The following is a 26,991-nucleotide window of genomic DNA, read 5'->3' as shown; positions in this document are numbered from 1 at the left end:
TTAAGAATTATAAATAATGCTGGTGACCACTTTTATAACTGTGGTGTTGCGTCAGAGGCTGAATAGGTGAGATAAGTGAATAAATGAGAGACTTGCTTTTGAATTCCTTTAAGAAAAAGCTTCTACTAAACAGTGTGCTAAAATGTGTTCCAGGAAGCCATATCTCTCCAAAAACCAAATTGTATTTTCTGGTAGAAATTACTTTTTACCAGGAGAACATATTCTCAGTAAAAGACCTAGAGTGAATTTTGTTATATGTGATTTTCATGTAGAATTATTTTATAATTTGTTTTTAAAGAAAGACTATAGAATCACCTATATATTGGAAAATATACCCCCTCCCCCAAATAATTGAAATTTTGGAGAATAGGAATCTCCTAAATCTGATATTATTTTTTTAAAATCTCTTTTCTTCATTTCTTCTACTCCAGCCTTGAAAGGAAAAGAGGAGTAGCTCAAGGTATGGTAGAAATAAAGAAAGAAGAGCAATGTTTTGTTTTCCTCTCTTTTTTAGTAGCTAGGCAGGGGGACATTTTGAGAATGGAAGAATGAAAGATGATGATGGGTGCAGATCCACTTTTGTATGTGGCCAGAATTGGGCAGATGGAAATAAAATGTTGAGAGAGATCCTGTCTGTTGGGTCTGTATTCTCTTTGAAATTGGAGATGAAGTTATCCTCTGAGGTTAGAAGAAAGATATGAGTTTGAAAGCTTGAGAAGAATGGTGAAAGTATGGAATACTTGCAGACAGAAAGGCAGACAGGAAGGGAGGATTGCTGGCTAGCACTGAGGAGACAGCCAAGTTTCAGATTGAATTCTTAGTGAGTTACAAGAATTAGCTTAGTTTTATGCCTGTGTTTAGAGATTGTTTCTCTGGTCAATTTTAGCATACCTTTTTATTGTATTACATAAATGTAGTTTTTGGGGGGATTAATATGATCAGAACATTCTTTAATAGAATCCCTGAGTTATTCAGAGTATTTCATTTGCTGCCTTATATAAGAGTTGCTTAGCTTTAGCTAATCATGTAACACTTATTCATCATATTAGCCTTCATAAGTGTTGCTTTAGTGAGGTAACAGATCACCAGCAAACACATGCTGTGTGTTTTTGTTTTACCTATACACAGGGGATTTTTCTGAAGAAAGCCATGTTATCTTGTTGGTTAGCATGATTATGCAAACAAGTTGCTCAGTGACATTATGGCTCAAAGGGAGAAGCCATGCAATAATACTGTATCCATTGCATAAGTAAGAGCTAGCATACAGTAAGACTGAACAAAAAGTGTGTAACTTTGTAAAATTCATATTCTGTGAAACTAAGCACTGTTTATTGTCTCTGAGTGTTGAAATGTGTTGAAAAATCACAGTGCAAAAGGTGTCATAGATCTTATTTGAAGAGATTTTTAATATCTCATTGGGAAAAAAGCCCATCTTTTTGTTTTAAAAATATAAGATCAGTGTGAAATCATTAACTGGCCATCATTTTATCAGTTAGGAACACTTTCGTATAACTGTTAAAATTATCTGAATTATGGGGATTTCATTAGGATTGATTTTAAGCTATAGTTCTTTGAATGGAAACGAGTCATTTTGCTAAATTTATAAAATCAATAATCTTTTGTCTCAGGAATAAAGAATTATTTTCCTAAATACCAATTAAATTTGGAGTATATTTAAAAATCATCTATAATAATAATAACAAAAAGTCATCTAAAACATATGAAAAAAGAATAGAACAAGGCCTCCCTGCCCCAGCCAATATGCTTTCTAGCACGTAAAGGAAGACATAAAAGTTGAGCCATTCATACTTCTCCCTTGTTGAGCTCCTAGACAAATCTTTCTGGCCTTTGTCCACAATATTTCCTTCCAGCGCAGGTAACAGTTTACCTCTTTTTAATTTATTTTCTTTTCCATCCTTCCTTTCCTTCTTTTTTAATTCTTCGATGAGGATGGCGAAGAAGGAGCAAACTATAAAAAGTGTGATAAATGCATTTAGCTGGTGAAAAGGAGTATGATAATATGTGGATTAAAAGTGATACGTGAATGGTAATTTCTTATTTAGGTGTGAAAATTTAAGTAAATGAGTGTATTTTTAGCATTACTTGAAATATGTAGTCTACAGTTTGTCCATTGGTGACATTGGCTTTATACCTCTCTACTGGCTTCTCAAAGAATTTCTCCTCTTCTGGACACACAGTAGGTGTTCTGTACATGTTCTTCTTCCCTTTATTTCTGTCACATACTTTCTTAACTTATCTAGGAAAATGAGTCTCTACAAAGGTAGAGTAATCATCTTCTGTTTTGTTCACTAACTGATCTCAAAAGCCCTGGGATATAAATATTATTGACTCAATAATGAATTGATAAATATTAATTATTTATTGCTCAATAAATATTATTTCCTAAATAAAGGAAATGCCATGCTTATGAAATAAAATTGACTTGTGTCAGTATTTATTATCAAAAGTAGAAAAGTCTAATTTTAATTGTTACTGTTATGAAGAAGACTGCCTGACAGATTTTTGTTGATGTGATTAGAAAAGAATTCTATAATCTTTTCAGTGTGTTCTCTTTTTACCCTTGTTCATATGACAAATGATGAATGCTTTCATTATGAAAGGAAAGCTGAAGTTCATTTATTCCATAAATATTTACCAAGCACAGTGATGATTGATAGGTTTAGTAGTGAAAGAAGGTCAATCTTTTCTCTTTTCTTTGAACACTTAGAGTCAGTCTTTGCAGTCCTCTAGCTGTCAGTGAACAATTGTGCCTCAGATCCATTAACCTCTTACTACCCTGTCATCAAGCCACTCATACATGGAACACATTTAAAGTCATAAAGTACACACCAAAAAATATGTAAAATATATCTGTGTTTTAGTGAAGGAAAATTATTAGGTCATGAGAAAATGTAAGCATCCAAAAGGATTAATGTTCTTTGCTCCATTCGCAGTACTTCCTTTCTAACCTACTTCAGAGACTCTGGGCTTAAATTTTGCATATTTAGGGTTATAAACTATGTAAGTAGTCTTTTAAGAGTGTGTTCATCAAAATGAAAACCAGGTGTAACAAATGTTTTTGAGTCCCATAATGTATTTTATTATGAGATTTTATCTTTCATAGAGAGTGATACACGTGAACTCTCTTTAACATTGCCTAGCTGAATTCACTTGCTTTGACATGTAAGCCATAGGATACAGTAGTTGTTTTACGTGCACCAAACTGTTGCTTTGATATTTGGTTAGGTTTGCATTATGCAACAACAAAACTCTTGAAATGCAATGTCTGTTAATCCTTAGCTGTGACATCCTGAGAGGAGTTTTGGGATTTCTTAGGTATTTAAGAGTGCTATGAAATTGTTCTTACTCTCTCGTTTTTAGTATGTGCTCTGTCCTCCATCCATATTTGTTATGAGCTCTGCTTTACTTCTCTGTGGTTGTGATAAATTGTACAAGGACATTCTCACGGCCAATTCTTCTTAGAGTTAGAGAGAGGCTGGAAAGATGGTCTGTGCTTGAAGAGAATGGAGCAGTGACCCTTGATGGATAAACGATCATTTGATATTGAGGAAAGAATCCACAAATAGTTCTTTATACTATTCTAACCAATAAAAAATTAGTATTACTCAAAGTTCTTCCTTGAAATTTACTTATAACACACTCTCTTGTTCACAGCATAAACAAATGTAAAAATTACTATGAAGTACTTGGAGTAACCAAAGATGCTGGTGATGAAGATTTGAAAAAAGCTTATAGAAAGCTTGCTTTGAAGTTTCATCCAGACAAAAACCATGCACCTGGAGCAACAGATGCTTTTAAAAGTAAAGTAAACCTTTTAAAGCAATTTTCTCAGCTCTTTTTAGAATTTACTTTACAGTATTTCACATACTAAGTCCTACCTTTAGACTGGTGCATTTAAGACCAGCATAAGCATGGGTCCTCAAAAGCCTTTAAAACTTAACTTGTTACACCAAGAGCCAAACAGATAATGTTTGGCTTCACAAAAGCATCATGTCAGTTTTGGCAAATTTCAAAGTAACTTTTCTAGATACACAAGCATGCTTTCTTGTTTACCATACAAGTAGTATGATGACTATGCATGAGCTTCTAGCATATTACCAGCTGGTTCTAAAGGAATTAAAAGCAAAATATATTTTCTGTGAGTTTTTAAAATATTACAGACTATCTAGAATTGGAAAATTACTTAGGATCACTGTTTGTCCAGTGTTCTTCTATTTCTGTTAACTCCAGACAATTTTTTGCATTTTTCATATGTAGTTCTAACATGACTTTTTTTTTCTCCAAGAATGTTTCTTTCCTCTTGACTACTATTCATTTTTCTTTGTTATTTCAGTTTTTTTGTCAATTTAGTAAACAAGCGTGAGAGAACTGATTTTATAATTTCATGTTTATTATAATTTATTCATAAGAGTTATTTTCTGGTTAATAAGAAAATCCTTAAATTTGCAATTATTTGTTTTTGCAAATTTGGCATTCATAGAGCCAATGTATGATCTTTACGGTGAAGTGCTGGGGTCTTGGAATAACAGAAAGGAGATACTAATTTTTTAAATTTTCCTAAAAAAAATAGATGACTCAATTGGTGATTCAATAAAATCCCATTAAAATTGTTTCCAGAACGGTTTTATTTCTTAAAGGAAGTTGCCAATCAACATACATTTGAGGATTATTAATATAGTTCAATAAAAGCAGCTGCCAAAGTGGTACTGGTGAAATTAAAATATCACTGTGACAGTAAGAACCTTCTCTGATTGTTTCCTTAAATTAAAAGTAGCATATTGAAAGTATAGAAAAGGCTTATTTACTCAAAAACACTAACTTTTACCACATATTCCCCCCACAAAGTTAAAAAACTTTTTTTCACATTCTGAATTAAAATCATTTAATTTAAATTTTGTTGTGTTTTTAAGATGTTTAAAGTGTTTGGCAGTGAATTATTTGCATGTCTGTGATCTGTTAGATGATTTCAGTATTAATTCTTCATTAATGCTAAGAACATGCTTCTTTCTCCCATTTCTGTATTGAAGTTGTGTTATTAATAGCATTATTGGTCTTAGAATAACAGTGAGTGGATCTACCAATATTTTTACAGCTTGTGTTGTGTTTTGAAGAGATGAGCAACATAAATGTCACCCCACACAGACACTCAGAGAAGTTTTACAAAGGTGATACTACTTTGATGTGTAGAGTCTAATGCTCTGATTTGCAAAACTAGAAGCAATATTTATCAACATGCTGGGTGGTGACTCATCTGTAGAGGAAAGGTGCACATTATTCAATACACAGAAGGTTATTTGTAAATCAGAATGCTGATTTATTAATCCCAAAGAGGATCATAATAGGGTGGGGGTTGATGAGCCCATTTTTCATTGAGTAAAACTACACAGAAAACCCAGATTGTTGGAACTTCCCTGGTGATCCAGTGGTTATGACTCTCTGCTTCCATTTCAAGGGGCATAGGTTCAATCCCTGGATGGGGAATCCTGCATGCCTCATGGTACAGCTATAAAGAAATAAAAAAAAACCCAGACTGTAAGCCGCAGAAGATTGGTGAACAAAGGTAGTTAATTAGACAGTATCATTGCTAGTATTTCATCACAGAGAAGTGGCAAGTTTCCTTCATTCAGCACATAGGATCTTTTCATGACCTTCTGAATCATCTTATTTTCTCTTTAATCAATTGATCTTAACTTCTGTGTCTGGGATACCAAGCTATTCAGTCTAATAGTTTTTTGTTTGTATAAGAGATAAGTATAGATTTATTGCTCTGTGATTGCTAAAATACTTTTTTACAGAAGATGGAAACCATTTTTTTTTTTAATTTCCTTCTAGAATAGAAAAAGACAATTAGTTAAGGAATGAGATTAGATAGAAGAGATATTTTCATTGTGTGTTTTGTAAAACTTTAAAAACAAAAGCTTACCATCAAAGAGGGTAGATTAAATGAACTCTTAAGTTCATGTAACTCTTTGTCCTTTAACTAGGTTTGTGAATTTCTCAAGGCAGGGAATATTTTATTTACATCTAGACAATAACTTGCATAATACATATAAAGACACCTTTAAAAATATTTGAAATGGATCCCTTTCCTTCTCTCTGATGTGGATATTTTCAAAACATGCCCTGTCTGCATTATCTTCAAAGACTCCAAGTATTTCATAGACTGTTTGAATAATACAGGTGCCTGTTGACATACACGTGAATCTGATTACAAAGGGCATTGATTAGCTGTTTGTATGTTTGCTTGTTAAATAACAATGGATCAGATGCTACTGTCTATGTCAGGTTTGGTAGTTCAGTATTCTTTTTTTTCTTTCTTTCTTTTTGACTGTGCTAGGTCTTCATTGTTGCATGGGCTTTTCTCTAGTTGTGGCAAGCAAGGGCTACTCTCTAGTAATGTTGAGTAGGCTTCTCATTGCGGTGGCTTCTCCCGTTGCAGAGCCAGGCTCTAGGGCACATGAGCTTCAGTAGTTGTGGTTCCCAGGCTCTCGAGCACAGGCTCAATAGCTGTGGCTCATGGGCTTAGTTGATACGAGGCATGTGGTGGGATCTTCCTGGACCAGGGATTGAACCTGTGTCGTCTGCATTGGCAGGCGGATTCTTTACCACTGAGCCACAAAGGAAGCCCCTCAGTATTCTTAACATTTAGAGTGAATTTCTAAGAGTAGAGAAGTCAGTCTACCTTATGGGCTAGTTCTTCTAGAGAAATACAAGAAGAAAATATGAGATATCCTCTTATTAAATGAATTTGTAATTTATGAAGAGGAGACAAATCTCACACAGAACATTTGGAATAATAGCCATATGACCCAGCAATCCCACTTCTGGTCATTCCCATTTTTAAAACTTTAATGCTATTAAAAATCTTCTGAAGTAAACAGGGACCAGTGTCATCCCTTTGCAAGTAAGAAAATTTGAGTCTCAAAGAGATTAACTGATTTACCCAGGATCTCCCAGAAGACTGAATGTAATTAAAATTCAAAACATAGAATAAAAATATCCAAAGAAAAGTCAGAAAGATACAGTAGAGTTATAATCAGAGTAATTGAAGCAGCCTTCATATTATAGGTGAGAATGAAGTATTTTCAAGATGAGTATGATTTCTTTGGTTAGAGAAGATGGCAGAAACTTGGGTATGAGAATGAGGGAAGTGATTTAAAAGTCAATGAGGACTTCCACTTTCAGGAAGACTTTTCCCTGTTATTCACACTAAAGTACAACTGAAAATTAGTTATAAAACAAATCAAATATAAGTTGTTCAACATAGTGTTGAAAATTCTACATTTAGGTGAGAGAAAGAAATGAAAGGCACATGAACTGTCCCTATTTGCAAATAATATGATCATGTATAAAATACCTAAGGAATGTATCGAAAAGAAAAAAAATCCTAGAACCAATAAGTGAATCCTGCAAGATTTCAGGGTATAAGATAAACATAAAAAGATCAATTACTATTTAGTATATTTCTGCATACTAATATATACTATTTAGTATATTTCTGCACACTAGCATGTAGACACTGAAATTTAAAAATGCATTATCATTTATAATCACACACAAGAAATACTTCGGTGTAAATTTAACAAAACTTGTATAAGATTTGTATTGCTGAAAACTATATAATATTAATGAAAGAAATCAGAGAGGATCTAAATAAATGGAATGATATATCATGTTCATAGATTGAAAGACATAATAGTAAAGATGTCAAGACTCCCCAAGTTGATACACACATTTAATACAGTTCCTGTCAAAATCTTAACAGACTTCTTTGTAGACAAAAGGAAATTTATTCTAAAAGTCATATGGAAAATACAAAGAACCTGAATAAATGATTCATTAAAGGAGTAGGAGTAATAAGTGTACCTGATTTCAGGACTTACTTTATAGCTGTGGTTAGCAAAATAGTATAGAATTGGCAGAAGGAGAGACACACAGATCAGTGGAACAGGATGGGAACCCATAGAGATGGGTTCCTGTGATGACAGATGACAGAGATGCAAAATCAATTCAGTGGAGGAAAGATAGCCTTTTCAACAAAATAGTTTTAGAGCAGCTGGAGATTCATAGGCAAAACAAACAACAAAATTTAACCTTGAAATAAGTCCCATGCTTTATATGAGTTCAACATGAATCTTATAAAGTCTAAAACAACACTTCAACTTTTAGCAAAAAATCATGGGAGCAAATTTTTAGGATCTTAGGCTATGCAATGACTTCTTAAGACTTAACACTAGATAGTTTATAACACAAAAAGTAGATAAGTTGAACTTGATCAAAAATTTTTTTTGTTTGCTTTGCAAAGATGCTATGAAGTAGAAGAAAAGCAACAAGGAAGGAGAAAATATTTGCCAAGCACATACCTATCTGACAAAGGACTAATGTCCAGAATATATAAAGAACTCCCCCAAACTCCCAATTTAAAAAAATAGACAACCCTATTAGAAAATGGATATGCGACAGGAAGAGACATCCTGCTAAAGATTTTATACACATGGCAAGTATGCATGTGAAAAAGTTTTTAACATCATTCATTAGCCATTAGAGATATTGCAAAGTAAGACCAAAATGAGATTCTACTGCACACCTATCAGAATGGTTAAAATTTTAAAAAGTAGGAACACCAAATACTGGTACAAATGCAGAGTACCTGGATCACTTACACATTGCTGATGGGTTATGAGATGACACAGTCACTCTGTAAAACAGTTTGGCAGTTTCTCACAAAACTAAGTATTTAACTAATAGACAACCCAGCAATTGCATTTCTAGGAATTTATCCTAGAAATAAAAATATATATTTATACACAAACCTGGTCATGAATGTACATAGCAGTTTTATTTGTAATAACCGAAACCTAGAAACAACTCAGATGTTGTTCATTGGGTGATTAGTGAAACAGTGATACATCCATACCATGGAGAACTAATCAGCAATAAAAGGAATGAATGACTTACATAACAGCTTGGTTCAATCTCCAAAGAATTAAGCTGATTGAAACAAGTCAGTCCAGGAGATTTCATTCCATTTACATACTGTGTTATTTCATTGATTTAACATTCTTGTAATGTCAAAATTATAGAGAAGACAAGTCAGTAGTTGTGGGGAGTTAAAGGGGGAAGGAGGAGAAGGAAGTAGGTGTGCGTATAAAAGGGCAGCCTGAGATGGTGCTGCAAATGTTTTATATCCTGATTGTTATCAATGTCAGTATCCTTGATATAATAATTTTGTAAGGTATTACCATGGGGGAAATTAGGTAATGGGTAGAAGAGTCTACCTATATTATTCTTTACAACTTCATATGAATCTAAAGTTAACCTCAAAATAAACAGTGTAACTAAAGGAAAATGAATAAAGTAGAATGTATCTTTTTGTGAAGTAAACAACACTGAGTTGGAAATGTATTTTGTGAGGCTTTGAATACCAAAATGAATTTTGATTTTAATTATTAAGATAATAAAGATCTGAAAAAAGTCTTGATTATAGGTATAGCACAAGGTAAATAAATAGAAAATTAGTCACAGTAGATAGACTAAATTGTCTTACATACACAATTATGAATTATGACAATTGTTCACAAATATCTTTTGAAATATCATAGCATTTGGAAGTTATTTTTATAGCAAAGCCTTAGAAGTAGAATTGAGTTGCCAATATATAGTTTAAAAAGTAATAGCATTATGAACCTGAAATAGGTTCAGTGTATAGAGGTTAAGAATCCTAAAACTGTTTGCTAATACTGGAAGTACAACTTTGGCAGATATTGATAGATATGCTTCTTTTTGGGGTATGTACCTTGGTGGTGTTTATAAGTACATTACTTGGATCTCTGATTATGGTTTCCCATTGGATCAACATTATAAATGATTGCTATATTTCTGAGTCATAGATCTGTTTGGAAATCTAAGGAAAGTTTTGGGCCATCTCCTCAAGATAAATGGACTATTCACCTAAATTTTCATTCCATAGTGTTCACAGATGACTGGAAAGCTATCTCTGAATCAGAAAAAAGTTCCAGAGTATCTGCATATAATTAATTTCAATGTGATATGTAGTCATCCAGAAACAACTACCTAATGAGCATCTATTTGCTTGCTCAGTACCTATGACAACCACCACATGGGATCCATAAAGTATTTAAAAATAATCCCATATGTAAGAGGCTTATGATCTAGTTTGAGAAGCAAGTTGTATTTATAAAATGATTAGTTATTAGAAGTTTCAGAATAAGAATAGGGTAATTCCTGCTGTTAGATTAAAGCAGTACAATTTTTGTGAATTACCTCAAGAAGACATTTTGGTAATTAATGTGCTCTTTTGGACATGGAAATGCGATATAGGAAATCAAACTTTTTATGAATATCACAAAAGTAGCAAAGTAAGATAGGAAAACTAGAGACTATATGGATTCATTTTTTTAAAAATTCAGACTTTGTGCTAAACTATGGGGATATTGCAATGAAACACACAATTCCTACCTTCATGGAGTTGACAGTTTAAGAGAAATAAATTGTTCAGGATTAGAATGGAGAATAGCTCACTCTGGGCTGGCATGTGCAAGAAAAATTTTATGGTGTAGGTTGCAGAGAGTTAGCTTACTATGCTAAAATAAATTTGATCTTAAACAAGTTTCGTAACCTTTTTGAAACTTGGGAACTTCATCTGTAAAGTGGGTATAATAATGGATAATGTAATAAGATATTTGGGTTCAGAGCCTGGCAGTTGGTAGCTATTGCTGTTATTATTGGTTTGAAGGGCACTAGTGAGTGACTAGATTAGGATACTCAAACAGGAAATAACAGCAGGCTATTAGGGGATAGAGCACAATAGTAAGAAAGCAAGATGGGCATTCCTTTATGTTCAAGGCAGTAGGGAGACTACTGTATAAAAAATTGTATTGGAAGGTAATACATATAATTACAAGCAATGTATATAATACCTTTAAAAGAAATTGTTACTGTTGTGTTTTGTTTTCTGATTAGCCTCAAGTATTTTTTGTTGTTGTTTGACAAGTAGCTTTTATATGGTACAGTCTTTTTTAACGTAAAAACTTTGCTTATCAACTTCTCATTACTTTTTCAGAGATTGGAAATGCTTATGCTGTTTTAAGCAATCCAGAAAAACGAAAGCAGTATGACCTCACAGGCAATGAAGAACAAGCATGTAATCAGCAGAACAATGGTAGATTTAATTTCCATAGAGGTTGTGAAGCTGATATAACTCCAGAAGATTTGTTTAATATATTCTTTGGTGGAGGATTTCCTTCAGGTATTTTAGTATTAATTATAAATATTATATTTTATGAAGCTAGAGATCCTCACCACCAATTAGGCTGTTTAGAGATTTATGTACCTCTCTCTGACATTTCTTATAGTATTATGATCCTGTGATAGTTCTTCATAAAATAGGAGAAAAATGTAGACTTATTAACTTTATTGTAAGTCTGTCTTTTTCCCATAATATATTTTAATTTTAAAAAGATGTTCTGTATTTTACATAAAGCTGAAGAAAGGATCTATAAGTTGGAAATCCAGTGGCAACGTCTTAGTTAAATGCTGTTACAACTATAGGAAGTAATCTGTCTGTTGGAGGACTATTTGACATGGGTTCTTTGAAGATCTTCATAGATATTTCATTAATAGCATTATAGATATATTATGAATACATGTGGAGATACTTTCCATTGAAATATTAAAATGTCTGAAACATTGGTTCTATATAAAGTAAGTGGGTTTTAACAACTTACATTACATTAAGATAGAAATAATTACTTGAACTAGGCTATCAAAGTAAAGTACTGTAGAAGTATTACTAAATAAATAGACAGCATATGTAGTATTGAGTTTTACTTACATTTACTGTGAGTTGCTTGTGTGGAAATTAATTTTTTCTAAGAGTAGCTTCTCTAAAGTGTTTAAAATTGTAGCTCTAGTCTTGTTTACCACAGTTTAAAAAGGTGCTGAGTTAAACATCCCATTCAAAATTAGGAGAGTCTTTATGAATGTAGCAGTATAATTTGGCATGGTAGCACTGTCTGATATTATTGAGAAACATTGTGGTCATTGATAAGGTATTTTGTAAAACATCCTTGAAAGAAAGAGGATATGTAAAACAAATTAATGACTGAAAATACAACCTTGACATATTATGATATATAATTCCCTCTCATAGAAAAATTATTCAGGCTGATAATTTTGACTAAAAATATGCTAGGAACAATTAGAAATCTTTTAGGAAATAGTGACTTTCTGATAGTTGATCTGCAGTTTTTTTGCTTGTCTTAACATAGTTTACTTTATCAGTGATAGCCATTGCTCATTGGTCACCTTTTTTTGTAAACAACTTGAATGTCATCAACAAGAAAATGTTGGAAAGTTGTAGTCCACCTGTACCATAGTATATTATACAGCTGTTTTTTTTTTAATGAATGAAAGTAGTATCATTTGATTTCTAGAGGTACTTGTGTTTCATTGATAAATGCAGAAGGCAGAGTTTCAGATTAATGATCCCAGGTTTGTAAAATCAACCAACCACAACAAAAGTCCTGTTTGTATGCAGTATTAGAGAGGAATTCTTACTCAAGTTTTCATCAAAGAAGAGTTTCTCCTTTACTTTAAGGGAAACAAAGAAGAATCATTCCAGGTTTTGTCCACTCTTCATACACAGGAGGGCAATAAAAGTTCATTAGTCAAATGTGCATTATTTTAGTAATTAAAAAAAAATAAAGGAAAATATAATTTTTCTGATCATAACTTTTCTCCCTAATTTAACCTTGCTTTTAATTTTCTAGGTAGTGTACATTCATTTTCAAATGGACGAGCTGGTTATAGCAATCAACATCAGCATCGACATAGTGGACATGAAAGAGAAGAAGAAAGAGGAGATGTATGTTTATGATATGATTAGAAATCAGAAAATGGCAAATTTCAGCTCAGGGAAAGGATAGAGTTGTCTGAAAATAGATTACGTTGTTTTAAAAGGAAGTAATGAGTTTTCTTTTGCCAGAGGTGTTCAGTATAGACCAGAGAACCCCCTAGGGATATTGGGGGCCAGGAGAAGAAGTCAGGGTGGCAGGCTGTTGGGCAATATGACACCTTCACATTTGATATTCTATGGTCTGAATGAAGATAAACCTCAAATGTCCATGTCCCTAAGGCAAATTCTTATTGTTGGGTCAAAGAATTTAGGATTAATACTGAACAACTTAAATTAGAAGTAACTTTCCTTGTTCTAATGCAGTTATACTTCATTGCGTATAGCAGTTAAATTACATGGAGAAAGGTAAATGGAAAGAGCTCTAGACTAGAAATTAAAAGGTCTGGGCCCCAGCTCTGCCATTTTCATCAGTGTCCACGTTCCACCCTCAAATCCAAGGTAAAAATAGTTTTGCAACCTGCTGCGTATTGATAGAGTCTATGTATGGAAAAAAAAAAAAAAAAGAGGGAGACAGAGAACTTCCTCATCTGTAAAATGAGATCAGGTTATATCAGTTCAGTTCAGTTCAGTCGCTCATTTGTGTCCGACTCTGTGACCCCATGGACTGCAGCACGCCAGGCTTCCCTGTCCATCACCAGCTCCCAGAGCATAGTCAAAGTCATGTCCATCGAGTCAGTGATGCCATCCAACCATCTCATCCTCTGTTGTCCCCTTCTCCTCCCACCTTCAATCTTTCCCAGCATCAGGGTCTTTTCAAATGAGCTAGTTCTTCACGTCAGGTGGCCAAAGTACTGGAGTTTCAGCTTCAGCATCAGTCCTTCTAATGAATATTCAGGGTTGATTTCCTTTAGGATTGACTGGTTGGATCTCCTTGCAGTCCAAGGGACTCTTAAGAGTCTTCTCCAATACCACAGTTCAAAAGCATCAGTTCTTTGGCGCTCAGCTTTCTTTATAGCCCAACTCTCACATACATGACTACTGGAAAAACCATAGCTTTGACTAGACAGACCTTTGTTGGCAAAGTAATGTCTCTGCTTTTTAATATGCTGTCTAGGTTGGTCATAGCTTTTCTTCCAAGGTAGAAAAAGCAATGAAAACCACAATTATGGAAAACTAACCGAACTGATCACATGGACCACACCTTTGTCTAATTCATTGAAACTATGAGCCATGCCATGTACGGCCCCCCAAGATGGACGGGTCATGTGGAGAGTTCTGATAAAACGTGGTCCACTGGAGAAGGGAATGGCAAACCACTTTAGTACTCTTGCCTTGAGAACCCCATGAACAGGTTATATCAGTGTTTTCCAGATCAGTGTCAGGATCTCTAGGTGAAGCACCTAAAAAGTTGTATTTTTAAGAATCATCCCAGGAAGTTGGTTTGATCAGGCAGATTTGGAAGCACTGAATCAGATGATCTCAAATGTCATTTCTGCCTCTAAAAATATTTGACAACTGTTGGATTATTGACAACTACAGTTATATTGAAATTTGTTATTTTTTGATGATTTTTTACAGGGAGGTTTTTCTGTGTTTATCCAGCTGATGCCCATTATCGTATTGATCCTCGTTTCATTATTAAGCCAGTTGATGGTCTCTAATCCTCCTTATTCCTTATATCCCAGATCGTAAGTAGCTAAGTGAAGTTTTACCTCCCCCCCAAAAATTGTTTTTTAACTTGGATAACTTTAAAGGGCCCTGTGCACTTTTAAACTTTTAAGTGACAAATCTTCTGTTATTTTATGTGTACCATTTAAAAATCTTTAATTTTAAAGAATTTACCTAAGCAGTAAGTTTGTATTATGTTAGTTTACATTTCTGTTCTATTGTGGATAAGGACAGAAGTGCTATATTCAAACTTGATAGCAATTTAATATAATAGGTAATGGGTTGACATCAAAGACAAAAACCTTCAGAAGACAAAAATAGTTTAAAGACAAAAGTAGAATTGTGATTGATGCTATATAGATTTGTGTCATTAAAGTGGAAATGATGTTACTCTTCTCTTTATAAAATATTGATTAAATACAAGCAAATATTACTTTTTATGTATTTTTCCACAATATATTGTACTCTATAAGCGATCAGGACAAAGCAAATTTAATGCAGTATACATTCTAAAAAACTTTAGTGTAATACAATGAAGATAAAGGAAACCTTGTAAAACCATATTACTAGTTCTTTTATAGTATTACAATGATTGGTCTACAAATAATTTATTTCTTCCAAATAAGATTTTTGCTAACTAAAAATTGAGAGAACTTATAAGAACATAATGTATTAAAATATGATTACTTTTTTATGACATTAAAAAGTAGCTTTAGGCAATTTGAAATTATATAACTACTTGATTACCAATAGTAATTTTTAAATTATTTTTAATTGTTTTTGTTAGCTTGGTTTGTAGAAGCAGATCAGAATGTACACTTTTAATTAAAAAATAATGATCAAACATTTCTTTTACAGTGGATCAGGACAAACAATTAAAATGCAGACAGAAAACTTGGGTGTTGTTTATTATGTCAACAAGGACTTTAAAAATGAATACAAAGGAATGTTACTACAAAAGGTAGAAAAGAGTGTGGAAGAAGATTATGTGACTAATATTCGAAATAATTGCTGGAAAGAAAGACAACAAAGTAAGTTTACATTTTAAATGTTTAACATTTAAAAACTTATTCAGAGTCTTGGAATTGATTACTGAAGATTTCCTTACTCAAGAGATGTTCTAAAATTGCCTGGCACCTACCCGGAGCCCGGTACTTAAGTGAGACAATGTGTTTTAATGTACTTGCAGCCTTATAACAATATTTGGCACATGGCAAAGACAATGGTATTTGTGTTATTGTTGTTCTTAGTAACTATAGGTGGAATAAGTAGATAGTGTCAAATTTCATTGTATTTAAGATGTTGATGGTTGTAATATGCATCATTATTTTATGACCACTAAGAAAGAAGGTCCTGGCATAAACAATGTAATGTCATCAGTTTTAATATGCATCCTGTTTCAGAATTAACTTTGAAACTCATTAATTTAGCTTCAACACGTAGCAGTGTCAGTGTACAATGAGTTTTGTTGACAATTCATTTTCCGTTACTTATTTTCTATGTAGAGAAGTTCTTGTGAACACTTAATTGTTTAGCATCTTCCAGCCTCAGCTTCCTTAATTTAAGTAGTTGTATCTATAAAAAGATTGACCATAAGAATATGCTGAGATGTTCCTTGTGAACTGTTTATTATAGTTTTTTATTTTTCTTGCTGTTCCAAGTCATAACATAGATTATATAGTATAGACTTTGGGATTAAATAGACTGAAATTGAATCCTAGCTCTGAAATTTTTAGCTGAGTGATTAGTACCAGATATTCTAACCTCATGTATAAGATGGATGATAATGATGAGTGGGAAGAGAAATAACTATAGTTTATATAATACCTATTTTCTCAGTCATTGTCCCAAACACTTTATATATATTAACTTATTTAAAATCTACAACAACACTGTGAGGTTATTATACCCAATTTGCATATGAGGAAACTGTGCCAAAGAGAGATTAATTAATAACTTGCCAAGGTCATTAAGGTAATCTGTGATTCAAAACCTATTTCCTTTCAGAATCTAGGCAGTGTGCTCTACAGTCTTCTCATTAATACCTAACTTTATGGATTTGTTATGAAAATTAAATCAGGGAATAGCTGAAGTGTTTCACATGCAGTAAATACTCAGAAAATGGTAGCAGTTAACATTATCTCTTATCTACTGGGGAAAATTTGATAAAACATTACCTTTATATACTTCTCAGAGAGTTCTTCTCTCTAGCCTTGATTTCTTCATCTATATACTGATAGTTAGAGTAGAAACCTCCCTGGTTTCTGAGTCTGTGAATCAGTATGTTCTCAATGTGGAGAAGGTTACCTTAGACTAGTGGTTTTCAACTGGGAATGATTTGCTCCCACTTCCCAGTGGACATTTGATGATATGTGGAAACTTGATGTGCATCAGCATGGGGTTGGAGTAGAAGAGATCGCTTCTAGCATCTGAATGGGTTAAGGCCAGGGGTGCTGCTGAAACATGCTGCAGTGCACACGACAGCCTCCACAACAAAAATTATCTGGCCCTAAACGCCAGTATTGTTGAGGCTGAGAAACTGCTTTAGCCAAATGTCTTAAGAGAAGTATTTATCAAACTTTATTTAATTTTATTTTACTTAATTTTTTTATCTGTAGTACCAGGCACAATTATTGAATGAATGAGTAATGGATTCGTATGAATGAATGACAGGGCTCTGGTGTCTCAGATGGTGAAGAATCTCCCTGCAATGTGGGAGACCCAGGTTCACTCTCTGGGTTAGAATGATCCCCTGGAGAAGGGAATGGCAACCCACTCCAGTATTCTTGCCCTGAGAATTCCATGGACAGAGGAGCCTGATGAGCTACAGTCCACAGGGTTGCAAAGAGTCAGACACAACTGAGCAACTAATACTCACACACACATGATGAATGAATGAATGAATGAGTGAAAGGCCTACGTATTTTGTTGCTAAAAGAAAAATGAGCACATTAGATATATCACTTTCAAATACAAGTTCTAGTCCCCAGCTAAAAACGGGTGATTTTTGAGTTTTGCATGCTTATATTCTATTACCTTAAATAATAGGGAAGTGACTGCAAAAATAGAAAGAAGGAAAGATACTCACATTTATGGATGAAAGTGTAATGTTATGTTTTAAGTGTTGGCTCTGGGAATCCCTTGTGAGATCCTGGCTTCAGCAACACAGTTACCTAGGCCAAGTTACGTAACCTCTCTAAATCTCAGTTATCCCATCATTAAAATATGGACCAGAACAGATAATATTTGTTAACACTTAGCATAATGCCTTGTATCCATATGTATTCTATATTATTATTTATTATCATTTTGTTTTACTCCTTCCCTAGCATGAGCCATGTGGTTTTTCTTGGCATAATTTAATCTCTTAACAGTTCAACAAGATTGCTATCAATTGGTTTCATGGACCCTTCAGTCCATCTCCTGCCCACTATATCACATTGTCTATAGCTATATTGTACACATTTACATGTGTCTTTTAAAGTTACTATCAGAAGTTTTAGCTAAATCTGTTTTATTTTATTTATTTATTTATTTTTTGGTAAATCAGTTTTAATATCATTATTTGTAAAACAACTTGCTTGTGTTAAAAAATATCAATGAAACAAGACAAAGCTCTTAAAGACAAAGAGACATGACAATTGAATATAGTATGTGATCCTAAATTGAATCCTGGGTGAGAGGAAACAATTATAAATTGGGACATCATTGGGACAATTGGTGAAATTTGAATATGGACTATGTATTAGATAATAGTATTATGTCTAATAGTATTATGTCATTGTTAAATTTATGGATTTGAAAATTGTAATGTGGTTATATAAGAGAATGCCCTTGTTCTTAGGAGAAACTTGCTGAAGTATTAGGAATGAAAGGTCATGATGCCTGTAACTTACTCTCAAAAAGTTCTTCCAAATAATCGCCACCACAACAGTAACAGCAGCTTTTATTGTAGAATGCTAAAGCAGATTTGACAGAATGTGAAAAATTAGTCAGTCAAGGTAAAGGGCTTTAGAGTGTTTATTGTGGTACTCTTTAACTTGTATATGTTTGAAATTTTTAAAATTCAGCATATCTATAGGTTAAAGGCTTGGATACTCTTTTACTAGCATTTTTCTGTTTTGAAGTCACTTCTAATACTGTCAGAGGTCTAGATTGGTAAAATGGGTGTTTTATAAAATACAAGCAGTAATTTGAGGTAATGGAAAGAATATTAGGCTAGGAGGTAAAGATTTGAATTGGCATCTAGATTCTGCCATTTACTAGCTCTGTGAACTTTGGTTTATCTACCTCACTTGAAAAGAATCATCTGCAGATGGATTTTACAAGTGCCTCACTTATAAATAAAAGCAGTGGAATGATTTCGATTGATTGGTTAAATCCTAACCTAACTGATCATTTCTGTTTCTGAAGATTTTTACAAATAGATTATACTCTTATCTATGAGTTTATTTTGAATATGGTCCTGATTGATGTCTTCTAATTTAGTCACTGTTTTTGGTTACATCTTATCTAAACTGCTCCCACCCTTTAGAAGTGCTAATAGTAAAATGGCTGAGACTACCAAGAAAATGACAAGGAATATGTTCCCTGAAGAATGTTTGACTTCTAGTCTATATTTCTTTACTAATGTTACCTACATATTGAAGGAAGGCTCAAAAGTACTTATTTGCTAAATACCACTACTCCGATTGTATAGCAATGTTTTTTTCTTTTTTGTGTTCCTTCAATAAATTTAGTATATATGGTTTTTAAAAATTACTGGTTTATTTGGCTGTGCCAGATCTTAGTTGTAGCACTTGGATCTTTAGCTGTGGCATGAAAGGATGGAACCTGGGCCCCTGCATTAATTCAAATAAACTCAGAACAAGATTGTAAATTTTTCTTCTCAGATCTCAGCATAATTAATTAATCTGGAACTTCAATAAAGGTCACAGCAAAAACAACCACTGACAGTATTGAATAGCATATGATATCTTTGGGGAAAGAGATCAAGAGGATGCTTTAGGGCAGTTGTTTTTAAACCTTTGGGGACAGGAGTGGAGGAGGGAAAGGGTTGATATGATACTATCCTTATTTCTTTTCTAGAGCAACTTGTATTTATTTTTACATGGTAGGACTCCACATGGCTTTTAGGTCTAGTACTTGGGTTTTTTAAAAAAAAAAAAAAAAACATAATAAGAGACTTCCCTGGTGGTCCAGTGGCTGGGACTCTGAGGTCCTAAGGCAGGCGTCCCCAGTTCGATCCTTGGTCAGGAAATTAGATCCTACATGCAGCAACTAAGAGTTCACATGCCAAAATTAAAGATTCCACATGCTACAGTGAAGGTTGAAGATCCTGTGTGCTGCAACTAAGACCTGGCCTAGCCAAATAAATTTTAAAATAAAAAACAATTAATAGAAATATATTGAAGGGCTTCTATGAAGCATCATGAGTTTAAACAACTGGTTGATCTAAATTATTTACTTAGCAAAATATTTTTGTTTGTTAACAGAAACAGATATGCAGTATGCAGCAAAAGTTTACCATGATGAACGACTCCGAAGGAAGGCAGAAGCCTTAAGCATGGACAACTGTAAAGAGTTGGAGCGACTGACCAGTATTTATAAAGGAGGATGAATGGGAATTTTATTTATACCTTTTAGAGTACTTTCTATTTTTTCTGTAAGTTTAGTTTCATCATGAGAGCTAAAGAAAAAGATTTGATATTGAAAACTAAACTGAATAGTTGATCCTGAAATCTTGGACTGTTTATGGTCTACTGGCTCCTTTAAATAGTAAGAAACTGAAAACTAAAATTATTATTTTAGTTATGCTTCTGTAATTATTTTTACTTTAAAAGCTTCTATGATTCCTAACTAAAAATGTCTTGAGAAAGGATTATCATACCTGTAGCAATTTCTGGTTTTTAGATCCTCCATTTTTTCCTCTTGTCATGTAAATATTTATGGAATGATCATTTTGTGTATATACAGTTTATTGCCTTTTTATTTAAATTCTTTTGGGTTTAACTCCATGAGACACTTTAGTTTAAATTGATGGAATAAATGTTTTATGACAAAATTACATTTTTCTTGTCAGATGTCAAATGTGTGGAGTTTACAATGAAACTTTATCAAAAAGAGAAGAAAAAAACAAAAGCTGTTTAACTTGTGTAAAATCTTATAGCGTTATCAGCTTAGAGAAAACTGATATTTTTAATATTGCCATTATATTCTAAAGTATATTGAGATAAATGAACTGGTGTAAAGTATCAGTTTGCTATTTATTTAGTTTTATGAATTGCTAAGCCATGCATAGACATGAAATGCTATACCGATAGATTTTAAAGAAAATATGAGGAAATGGCTATATAAATATTAACCAAAAAGGGTCTTCAACAGTAAATTGCAGTTACGTCATTTGCAATTCCAATAACTAAAAGGCCCCCAAATGTTCATACGTACATCTTTGAAGGCTGTTAAAATTTATGAAGAAAAGGACCTACCTGTTTTACCCCTTGCCCCATGGAAATCTGCAGTAGTGATCATTTAAGCAGGATCCAAAAGTAAATGGGTTTTTACTATTGTCTAAGTAATAAGAAAAATTACTACTAAAATGAAGCTTGTGCCTTTTAACCTGATTGCCAACTCTTAAACATTTACGTAGATTACAGCACACTTACTTGATCAGAGCATGATCTGTTTGGCCATACGCAACAGTGAGCAGAAATATAGCAGCAGGTAGAATAGTGATTTATAGCAGGTTATCTTTACAAAAATTTGAGCTCAAATTTATTCACCATTAGTAATTCAATTAATCCTATAGGAATAAGCTCCTTACAGTTACATCCAAAAATGTAAATTAGAAAAATCAGCTGGAAATTGAAGTTTTTGATGCCTATATATTGGATATGAAGCTATTTGATTTCTAGTCTTCTATGTTTTAACAAGTTGTAGTATTCTAATGATTTTGCTTTCATACTCATTTAACAGAACATAAACACATCTTTGGTTTTTTCTGTGTGTGGGAGAATGCTAGTTACAGTGTGGTGTTCTTTTAAAGTTTTTTTCCTGAGTATAATTTATATAGCGTCTGTTGAATAGAGCTTCTGAAAAGACCATTCTTTTTTAAATGTTCTCTTATCAGTAGAAATGCCTTGATTGAATTAGTCATTTAACTAAACAAGATACTGTCCTAGAAAAACTGGACAGCTTAACCAACTCTCTTTAGAAATGTAACCTTAAATTAGCGTGCCTAAAAGAAAATATAATCTAAAATGTTTTCTTCAGCCTATAGAATTAGTTTCTAAAAAAATAAAATAATAGCATTCTAAGTAACTGAAAGTTTATATTCACCAAAAAACTTATAAAAATTTAAATGAAAAAATTCCATCCATTAATTTTCTGGCTTTAATGGGAAATTTACACTATTGTGATTGATGTTTATGTGAATTGAACTCTTGTTGACCGATTGTTTTTCCCTTAATCCTGATTTTAAAGGAACAGGTGAAGTTATCATGTTAAGTGAAGTTACATATTATGAAGTCATACATGACTTTTGGACAGTATTATATTTCAGTTGCATTACATTAAATTTCATAAAATGTGTTTGATAAAATGTTCAAATGACTTTGGTAAAGGACTGATCGAGTGCCTAACAATTTAAGCTACATGTAAAGTATGCAAGTAAAGAGTAAGTCCTTAATGTCACCTATGTCATGATGTAACGGTCCAAGTAAGTGTCTTAGAATTTTGGGTTAATTCTACGAAGTAAAATGACCTAATCTATGTTTGTTTGTTTCTGTAATCAAAGTATAGTTGATTTTCAGTGTCAGCTATCTTGAAATGTAAGACTTTTTTTCTGCTCTTCTAACAAAAATCCCAATGTTTTACCATCATATTTTTAGCTACCTGAGCTCTCCAGTAATGTGATAACTTCTCCTCTTCATTTTAATCATTGCATAAATGCTGTCAGTCTTTGAATATTGCTTTACTAGCTTCTCTGACTGGTATTTTAGAAGTTTGGAAGCAATTATATTTATTAATGCTTTACATTTTTATCCCTCTTAAACACACACAGACATCAGTGTTCTTGCAGGAATTTAGGGGAAAGAAAATAGTACCTTTTCTGCTCCTCTTTTGATTTTTTTGTTTCCCAATAGGTGCTAGTCCTTTGTAAGTTTTGGGATTTATTGTGAGCAAATCTGAGAATTTAATTCTCAACAATGAGAAATAATAAGTGAAACTATGTTTTGGGAACAGACTGCATTTGAATGGTTAAATAAGTATTTCTTTCATAATCATTCCATTCTTATTTATGATCTACAAAGATTTGGTAGAGAAAAGTGAATCTTTAAGGTACACGTGTGCCAGTGCATTAGGCCTCTCTGCTTCTATGTCACCTCAGGTTTTATTGTTAAGAACAGGAAGATAGAATTCCAGCCCTTTATTTTAATTGCACTTTCATGCTTAAGTGTTCTTCCTGTTGCATCTTTAGTTACACTAGTATGTAAAATAGATACTGAGAGAAATGATTAACCTCTTGACTTCCCTTTGTTGATCTGTAATAGTTTTAAATGCCAGTGTTATTTAACAGATGTGACATGTTAATATTACTTAATAATGCATTCAACAGATTTCATTTAAAAAAAATCTCCCACCTGTGTGAAGGCAGTGAAATATTCCATGATGTTGGCCTGAGGACCAATAAGTCGTCTTTTTAGTTAAGTAAGAATTATGTCAAAAGACCAAAAGATTCAAAAGGAGAATTTGTGCACTTACTTAGCTTACCCATAGCTTGTGTTCAGTATTACTATACTGTTGTAATATATTACTGTTGTTGAAGGCTATACTCTGTCCTCGTACTGAGTGAACCAACTGAAAGGGCATTTATAATCTTTTTTTTTTTAAACAGAAAACCTTCTGAAAATGAACAATAGATCTTAATTTTAATCTGTACTAAATAGCTGAAAGACCTTTTCTCTTGGCCACATTGGACTACTGCTTAAAGTTCATAAAATTCTCTATATAGTCTCATAATAACTTCAAAGGTTTTTGGTTTGTTTGGTTTTTTCATTTAATTTTTAAAGAAAAAGTGCATAGAATGAGCATCTTCAAGAACTCTTGTACAGCCCTTTAATAATCTGGCAGGCAATACAGTCCTTGAATTCAGGCTTCCTTTTTGGTTTTATTACTATTAAATAGACAGTTTCATATAAATGGAAACATTTTCCCTCAAAACACTAGTTCAGATCATATTCCTTATATTAAGGATTATGTAACCGCATCTTTTGTAAATTCCTTGTGTGTAACTTTCCTGTTGGTATGTCATTTCTTTTCATTTAATTTTATTATCTGCTGGTTTGGGGGCCAATAGATTTGTGGATATTCTGTGGATGTGTCCATGTATAGGTGTATATATATAGATAAATACATATATATTTTCCAGCTAATACCTCAAATGTGTGATTGTTTAATATATACCACACTATATTTGCACAGTGCAGGGCTTCCATTAGCAGTGGATTTTCTTATTTCTAACTTTGAAAATCAGTCCATAGAATTTCATTGGTGTGGGTTCTTTTTGTTGATCTTTTCCATATTTTAACAGAGATTCCTACTATAAGGCCCATACTTCAAATATAATTGTATTTTCTATAGCAGTCTGGAAATATGTAGGGGTAAGAAGTGTTTCTTGCAATGTTTTAGTAAGTTTTCATTAAAAATTGGGATTATTAAAAAAAAAAAATTGGGATTATTGATTGCCAAACTGTCTGGTAATGCATAACAGATGACATCTGGCATGAATGTGAATGTCTCATTCACTTCAGTACAGGAGTTGGGACATTCTAATCTGATATTCGACTTGCCATTTAATTGTACCACTAAAATAATAGATTTTTCAGTGACATTGGAGTATTTTAAGCATTGACTTTAAAGTGAATTGTTTTGGACTCTGGGTGGATGACTGTATCAGTGAAAAGAAAGAAACTCACACATAAATGGTACTTTTGTAATTTATTTGTATTAAGAAATGCTTCTTACCTTTTTTGTTTTTTTTTTTTCAGTTTTTGGATTGCTACATAAGACTTTTCTTTCCATATAAAGTTTAGATCATGTGTTTTTTAAAAGCTGCAGGTAATTTTCAAGGCGTGATGAAATTTTAATGGAATGGAAGCCTTGTATAAGTTAAATGAAGTGAAATTGGTAAAGATCTTATTTTATTTGTCTATAGTGCATTCAAGATTATACAGTTAGATTTAAAAACAAAATGTCTGATTTGTAAAATATTTAATGTTGTATCAGACTTACATAAAATGAAATTTTCTGTGTGAGAACTCCACTAAAGAAAATGCATTTGATTTTTAATCAATGTTCTGCTGAATGATTTATGATGAATTTTTGTCTTTCAGTCTTTGCAGTTTATCTCAATATATGAATAAAAGAAGATCTGTTCTCACTGTAAAGGATTTGTTCTTAGCATGTTTTATATTCTTACTATTTCTTTTCTTTCATTCATTCAACTAGTCAACAAACAAACGGTATTATTTGCTATGACCCAGGAAGTAATGTGGGAAATAATCACTGAACAATACAAAAATCCTCATGAAGTTTACATCTAGCAAGGGAAATAAATGTCAAGTAAACAACTGCTTATGATAAATGCTACAAAGAAAATTACAAGGTACAATGAAAGCATTTATCTAGAAAACTTTACTCTGGGAGGTTAGGGAAGTTTTCTCTGAGAAAGTGAGTTTAAGCTGAAACCCATAAGATGAGATAAGTCAGAGTGAGGTGAATGCTAGATAAGTATTTCAGGCAGAGTGTGCTAAGTCGATAAGGTCATAGAAACTTTACAGAAGTGAAAACAAACTTGTAAGATTATGACATGGGGAGTAAGACTAAGTTAGAGAATTCAGGGCCAAATCCCATGAGGCTATATACATATAAGAAAGTGAAGAAAGTGAAGTCGCTCAGTTGTGTCCATCTCTTTGCGACCCCATGGACTGTAGCCTACCAGGCTCTTCTGTCCATGGGATTTTCCAGGCAAGAGTACTGGAATGGATTGCCATTTCCTTCTCCAGGGGATCTTCCCGACCCACGGATCGAACCTGGTTCTCCTGCATTGCAGGCAGATGCTTTACCGTCTGAGCTACCAGAGCAACTATATATATATGAGGATGTGTGTTCAAAGAAAATCTTTGAGACTTTTAATGAAGGAGTTAATCTGATGAGATTTGCGTTTTTAAAATAACATTTTAGTTGCTGTGCAAAGAAGACTGGAGGGCAAAAATTAATGTAGGAATGATAGGAAGTATTGTCCGGGAGAGATGACAATGGCTTGCACCAGAGTAGAAATAGATATAGTGATTGATTTTGAGATAGGATGTAGAATCAAGAGAATTATTTGATTGATTAGATTTGGGATAAATGGAGGCAGCAATTAAAAAACTTTGTAAAAATCTGGCTGTGAACAGAAGTAGAGAAAAAGGGTGGTAGCTGGAAGAAGATGTGGTTTCTAAGAAGGCTTTTATTTTTTCAATTACTATTTATTACATGAAGACTTACTATTACATGAGCGACCTTACTAATTCTTTGTATTCTGATGGAAAGGGGCAAGTATAAAGTGAAAGAATAAAGATAGAGAAAAAGAAGAAGAATAGCATTAAGTACCTGATACTCCAGAGGATGTTGGAGCCATTGCAAAGATGGAATAATTACTTTAGCTATGTGACACCACCAGCATTCTTTCAGAAAGGAATATACAGAGGATGAGTACAAAAGCAGATTTGTAGCATTAGTGGTTCAGTATTATGGCTTGTATTTTCTTAATGAAATAAGCAATTTATGTAAAATTGGGGAATGGAAAGGATGATAAGCAGATGCTTAGAATGAAGACAGTTTGAAGGAATCATTCTCACTGAGTCAGCTGACTAGTGAAAAGGAGGATTTCTGTGGCTACCACACTAGTGACAGAATTTACAGTCCGTTAAATGTTGTATATTTTTTCCAGCTTAACTCAGCAGCCTTGGCATAGACATGGAGAATACACTTATTTAGTTCATCCAAATTTGAGGTTATGTCAGGCAGGAAAGATGGCAGGGGTGTCTAAGATGTTGACAAGTGAGTAATTTCACTATTAGATGGAAGCTAGAGATCAAGGGAATTAGTGATTTCTGAAGTGACTGGTGTGTGACAACAATGGATGATAGTACAGAAGAAGAGAAAGTTTTGTATAGATCTTAAACTGTATTTTCCACGGACCAAATTCCAGACCACAGGCAGAATCAAAATTTATAAGACATTTAACAACTCGGCCAGTGTAAGTTATAAAATTTTCATTTTTGTATGTTGGAGAATCGGCAAGCCTCTCCTTCCTATTTGAGTTTGCATACCAGCTAGAATTTTTACACAGACAGTGGAACCAGCCTAAATTCAGATGA

General features: G+C 33.1%; 1 protein-coding gene across 4 annotated transcripts in view; it reads left to right on the top strand.

Moving 5' to 3' along the window:
- Positions 1–25,014, top strand: part of DNAJB14 (DnaJ heat shock protein family (Hsp40) member B14) — a 42,317-nt gene extending 17,303 nt beyond the window's left edge. For 2 of the 4 annotated variants that reach the window (XM_043438220.1, XM_043438223.1), the window contains 6 exons: positions 3,676–3,821; positions 11,105–11,290; positions 12,813–12,907; positions 14,477–14,586; positions 15,425–15,597; positions 20,062–25,014. In XM_043438220.1, coding sequence (XP_043294155.1) covers positions 3,676–3,821; positions 11,105–11,290; positions 12,813–12,907; positions 14,477–14,586; positions 15,425–15,597; positions 20,062–20,186 — 835 coding nt within the window. In that variant the 3' untranslated portion in view covers positions 20,187–25,014. Of the gene's footprint in view, positions 1–3,675; positions 3,822–11,104; positions 11,291–12,812; positions 12,908–14,476; positions 14,587–15,424; positions 15,602–20,061 lie in introns of those variants that run through there. The other 2 variants (XM_043438221.1, XM_043438222.1) reach the window with 2 other exon arrangements.
- Positions 25,015–26,991: the final 1,977 nt, after the last annotated feature.

This window comes from Cervus canadensis, chromosome 19, assembly GCF_019320065.1.
Source record: "Cervus canadensis isolate Bull #8, Minnesota chromosome 19, ASM1932006v1, whole genome shotgun sequence".
Taxonomy (NCBI): domain Eukaryota; kingdom Metazoa; phylum Chordata; class Mammalia; order Artiodactyla; family Cervidae; genus Cervus; species Cervus canadensis.
The sequence above is the reverse complement of the archived record's forward strand: the minus strand, read 5'-3'. Positions and strand labels throughout refer to the sequence as shown.